The sequence below is a fragment of the Spinacia oleracea genome, chromosome 1, assembly GCF_020520425.1.
Source record: "Spinacia oleracea cultivar Varoflay chromosome 1, BTI_SOV_V1, whole genome shotgun sequence".
NCBI classification, from domain to species: domain Eukaryota; kingdom Viridiplantae; phylum Streptophyta; class Magnoliopsida; order Caryophyllales; family Amaranthaceae; genus Spinacia; species Spinacia oleracea.
The window spans coordinates 111,578,958-111,584,647 of record NC_079487.1 but is presented as its reverse complement, the minus strand read 5'-3'; the positions used below and the strand labels follow the sequence as shown (position 1 = coordinate 111,584,647).

At 38.7% G+C, this 5,690-nt stretch overlaps 1 protein-coding gene across 1 annotated transcript; it reads right to left on the bottom strand.

The window, feature by feature from the left end:
- Nucleotides 1–233: 233 nt before the first annotated feature.
- LOC110777550 (uncharacterized) lies at nucleotides 234–5,313 on the bottom strand. The gene is made up of 4 exons (XM_021982152.2): nucleotides 4,520–5,313; nucleotides 4,307–4,422; nucleotides 1,864–2,107; nucleotides 234–1,726 (listed from the first exon to the last, which is right to left on the bottom strand). The coding sequence occupies exons 1-4, from the start codon at nucleotides 4,898–4,900 to the stop codon at nucleotides 422–424; spliced, it is 2,046 nt and encodes a 681-aa protein (XP_021837844.2). The 5' UTR covers nucleotides 4,901–5,313; the 3' UTR covers nucleotides 234–421.
- Nucleotides 5,314–5,690: the final 377 nt, after the last annotated feature.

Here is a 5,690-nt window from a genome sequence, read left to right as displayed (position 1 = left end):
CCGGTGTGTGTTAGCAGGATCCTATAGCGCGCAGAATTGTCCACAAGAGTAAAATGAAAGAAAGAATAAATCTTTAGCCAAAAGAAAGAATAAAATGATGAAACTCTAGACCAAAAGCCTAATACCAAATTACTCAAGTGGTTAGCACAAGATAAATACTTCCTCGTTTTAAAACAAAAAAAAAAATGCTCTATTTGGACAACAAATAGATACCAACAGAAGAAACACCAATGTGACGTAGGAAATCATTTACATTCATTCACATCAATGTTTGCCAACAAAATAGGTTGAACAAGGGGCATAATTACATTTCAGAGAGCCAAAACCTAGAAGCTAGTTATATCTACACATTTTGACCATTCTAGGCCCAAAAAACAGGAATACAAGAGAAACAAGCAAAACGGACCACCCTTGTGTCAAATCAATCCTTTTCCTCCTCGCTAGACATGAATGCAGAATCCTGGAGATCTATACTGCTAAAAGTATGCTCAAGAGCACCTGTAACATTGGTATTACTACAATTCTTTAAGCTGACAGCTCTTGCCGACCTTTCAGAAACTGACGTTAATCCCACCGCTGCAAAGCTGTTAACAATGGCATTAACATCGCTGATCCCACTGTAGAGACCTCTGCTTCCAGTAACTATATAACCTTGGTTGTCCTTATCATTCAAAACCCCCATCAAAGAGGCAGAGGGTTGGCTGCTTGACCCTCCAAGCAACAGCCTCAAGGTCTCCCTTGCACCTTTGTCCACCATTGATTCACTCTCAGAAATCAGTGGACCCATCATTTTTGGATATAATGGTGGAATGCTGGTTGCAATACCAGGCCCTGCACTCACCAAGTACCCTTGCCCGGAAGAGCAAACATCTAAAACAGGAATGTGCACAATTGGGTCACACATTAGAGGTGTAAAGGTTGGGAACTGTGTGCTTTGTGTGGTAAAGGAAAGCCGTGACAAAGGATCAGACAAGAAGGTAGGGAATTCAAGAGAAGGCACATTTGCCAAGTCAAGTGGCGGAATTTGTGGGAGCATGCTGTGGGTTACTGTGGGTTGTAAAAGGGTGGAGAGTGGTGGTAGTGAGAATGGTTCGGCAAATGAGGTCGGGAGTTTTGCAATTGAGGCCGCAGATGGAGAAGTGCAGGGGGGACACCAGCAGTAGTAGGGGGACAAAAGAGTGCCAATTGGAGGGATACGAGTTGTTGAGCTTGGAGACTCAGGAAGACTGCAATTCCCAAGTGATTCCAGAAAGCTCAATGGAGAAACTGTGCTGGTCGCTACAGCTTCTGAAGGCTTTCCCTGGTCAGATAGGTTTAGAACTGCTTCATTCATGAATGAACTGCCAACAACAGGAAGATGGAGGTCTCCACGTCGCCTTAATTTCTCTCTTGAGGTACTCCTCAAGGTTGTCAGAATCTTTGGCTGCCCTTCTTTGAATGAACTGGACCGTGGACTCAGGCTTCCTTGCACTTTCATTGTTTGACCACTACACTGTCTGGTACGGAGAGGCCTCACAGCAGTTGATGAAGACTGAGAATTCTGTCCTACTTCATGATTATCTTCTCTTCTGTCAGCCCACAGAGCAGACGAAGCCGTGGAAGAATCGTGAAAAGTGTTTGGGCCAGCAAAATAGGAGCGTATATGAGTTGCAAAGCACTCAAGGCGTGATTCACTGATACCTGTTAATTCAGGTAATGTTGGTTTACTCTTTAGCAAATCCTTCATCTGGTGCATCACCAAAATGAAAAACCATATTGCATTAGCATATGCATGTTCACAGCATTTACTCTTTATCATTTTCATATAAATAATTACTGCACAAACACTGTACTAGAGAAAGCATATTCAACAAGGAAAAATACCTTCAAAAGCAAGTCACTACCAAGTAGTTTTGACTTCTCAGAGCACCAAAAGTAAAAAGGCTCTCCATCAAGAAGCTTCATTACAAATGATCGACCAGACTGATCTGCGGGTATTTCCTTAACTATCACATCAGAACCCTCAGAAGTATCACTTAATGTTGCCAGTCTTTCAGTTTGTCCATTATCCCCCGCAAATGAGATGCGCAAATCAGATGATGGAAGAAGAGTAAGGTTCAAATTTCCCCTGCGACAAATAAAACATTGACTTTAAGAAACCAAAACATTTTACATCTAACAGATACAACCCAAGTAAGAGACAAGACAACCAATATTGCAGCTACTCAGAACAGAATGTGCTACGTGAACGAGCTATCTATTAGACTGAATATAGTACCCTCAAGAAACAAGAGAATTAACAGAAACCACATTAATTCACCCAACAACTACTACTGCTACTTAGCTGCTGTTTTTCCCCTATTTTAAATGAAATCCCCAGTAGACTACAAATGCCTCGCATATTGTGCTGTTATCTCAGGCATGTATCAAATATCAATCAAGTTAGCATAATGAGTTCACCAAACAAGTAACAGAGCAGGAGCTACTTTGTTATTACTACAAAATGGCCATATCAGGCTTACTACAACGGTCAAGGGAAATATCCTTACTACAATATGTTCTTAAAATATAAATGCAGGGATGATTCAAAATCGATGTTTTTTAAAGCAGCATTGACAAATCTCAAGAGTCCACAGACACACAGAATCTCCAGGCTAAACATTATATTATATTATATTTAGTACCTACAGGTAACATCCTCCGATAAAATTTAACCTTCTCCAGAAGTTAAAAGAAAATAAAAATTGATAAGTGCTACGTAGAACTTTTGAAAAATAAAAATTTGTCAGATGACAGATTCAATCTAATCAAAATGAATATAGAATAAAAAACCACCAGAAGATACAGAGTAAAAGATATGCAAATATATTAACACTGAAATCATTAAAAATATCCTCAATATCACAGCGAATTAACTATAAGAAAGGATACCAATATAAACGCTTAAGTTTGTAACACCAACTACAGGTTTAGAATAATACAAGCATATTAGATAATACTAAAAACGTTTTCAAATATGACAAAGCCAAGGATCTTAAGATAATAAAAAAAAAAAACAAGAGAACAGTCCTAATATTGAGCAGATTATATATAATGTTAGGGTATGAAACTACCTTCATTTCTTCTTAATTCAGAGATCACTATAGATACGCCCAATTTACCTACAAGCGAAAAGACATTTTCATTTTGAAGGATGAACATTGTCATCATCAATAAAATACAGGACCTGTATCCCTACTTAGATTCCACAGCTATATGTAATACATCTCAGCTCACACACACACCAACCAATTGGCCAAAATTCTGTCAAATCACAGTTATTTTACCCAATAACACAAATGAGGGTCCCGTGTAGGAAGGATAGGGGAAGTCATATATGCATTACCCCTGTAAGTACAAGGAGGTCGGTTTTACTTCATACAAACAGTCAAACACAATACCTAAGACGTTTAGTTATATTAAAGTCAATCGTCTACCCCGTATACCATGTGATATAACAAAAAGAAGGAATAATAAAAGCAAAAATACTAATAACCAACTCTGATACTTCAATCAACCTAAAGTTTCAACCAATATATTGTAATTTTTTTTATCAACCTAAAGTAACAACCAATACATTTGCCCAACTAATCAAGTAAAAATCAAAACCAGCAATGAGCTACACCACTGTAATAACACATCCTATTATCTTAAAAAGCAAGTAGAAATACTATCAGAAACACACTCCACCTGAGTTGATATCCTAACATGATGTATTTCCAACACGTTGATCCCATGAAAACCTCAGAATATCCTGAAAAAACCATGAAATTTTGTACATGCGTCCAAACAAAAACCATATAAAGAACAAAAACAACAAATTGATTACAAAATTTACTCATCATACTCCGCAGGTCACATACCCATTCAAACTCAACAACCTAATTCATAAAATAACACTTTTGGAATTAACATATGTCCCAAATAATTCTAGCAGCCTACAAAACAATCAGCATACATTACCATTTACCAAGATTCACGCGGATCATTAAGCCAAAGCATATAATCTAATGTAAACATGTAATCCATATCCCAGCCAGCGGAGGCATAGATATTATATATGTAAAACCTTAGATGATCTCAAATTAACAAGAAGTACCAAAAACATTACTATTGTTTTCTAATCAATCCAAATCCCAACTTCAACCAGCAACAAGATATTATAACAAACAACATAACCCAAATACAACATTTTCCACATTTTCCCAAGCCTTCTAATTTAATCTCATACTCCGTACAATGTATCAAATAGATAACACCTAGGGTTTAAGTATATTGATCAAATTACCTCACAGAAGTCGGGCACAACAATGATCCTTGCTTGACCACCTTCCCCACTCGCATCGAAACAAGCGGGACACACAAACACCTCGCAAGCAGCCCAACTTCAGATGTTTCAAAATGCTGTTCATCCACAATTAAAAAAAAAAGAGAGAGAGAGAATATCAGAATATAAATTTGAGCAACTTCTAGTGTATATTTCAAATATTTTGACGAGCACCTGGCTGAGATGAGAGAGAAGGCGATCCTCAGCAGCACCAGAAGAAGCATTCGCCTTCAACAAAGGCTTCAGCCTCTCATCAGCACGGCAAGCTCCCATGTGTTGCACATCTAGAGCTTGAAGCCACTGCAGAAAATTGCTCTCCCTATCACTCTGTTGAAGCAACAGGTCTCCATTACCTTCCTCTACTAATATCTCCCCCAGTCGATCGGCCAAACTCGCTGATCCATTACTCTCGTCATTCACCGTTAAATTTCCGTCCGGCGATTCGACAATCGAACTAGCATCTTCTGCATCAACAATTTCTTCGCCGTTAAATCGTCGGAAATCGTCGTCACTTTTGCTGCTGTTCATCGATTCTTGTCTCTTAGAATCCGCCATTTCTTCTCCGATTATTAAAGATTCGAAACCCTAACACCTTAATGTATCGCAATTTCCACCAAAAAATGGAAATTTAAGTTCAATCGTACGGTTAAATTAGCAAATCCAATTTCAAATCCCTAGATCAAGGGTTGAGAGTTCGTCAAATGGGAACAAAATTTCCAAGAAATCTAAAAAACAATTGATTGATTGATAGATCAATCGAGATCAAATCTGCAGGATGAAATCGGCGAAAGTTTTCCGGACGGAGAGAAAGAGATAAGAGAGGAAATGAGAAATCTGCAATCGACCAGCCGTTACGAACTTCCAAACAAGATGATAAGGGCGGAGAGAGAATACTATTTATACAGGGAAAGAGTGGCGGACGCGAAACCGTGGTGTGAATTAGGGTTCATTTTGAGAGGCTTAAATCCGGCGCGTTTGATTAGCTAAACCCCACGTCAAAGTTTGTATCTTCGGGTGGCCTCCAATTACTCCCTCTATACTTGACTACGGCCCTGTTCGGCAAAATTAGCGGTAGCGGCAAAATTAGCGGTAGCGGTTAGCGGTTGAGTAGCGGGTAGCGGTTGAGTAGCGGGTAGCGGTTAAAGTAGCGAGTAGCGGTGAATAGTAGCGGGTAACGGTTAGCTGTCAAAGTAGCGGTAACTAATATGAGTGTTCGGTAAAAGTAGCGGTTGATATTATAAAAATAAAAATAAAAATAAGAATATTATTTAAAACTTTATTATAAATTTGTCAAACGCTACTCGCTACCTTAAACGCTACTAATTTTAACGTTTGACAAAAGCTA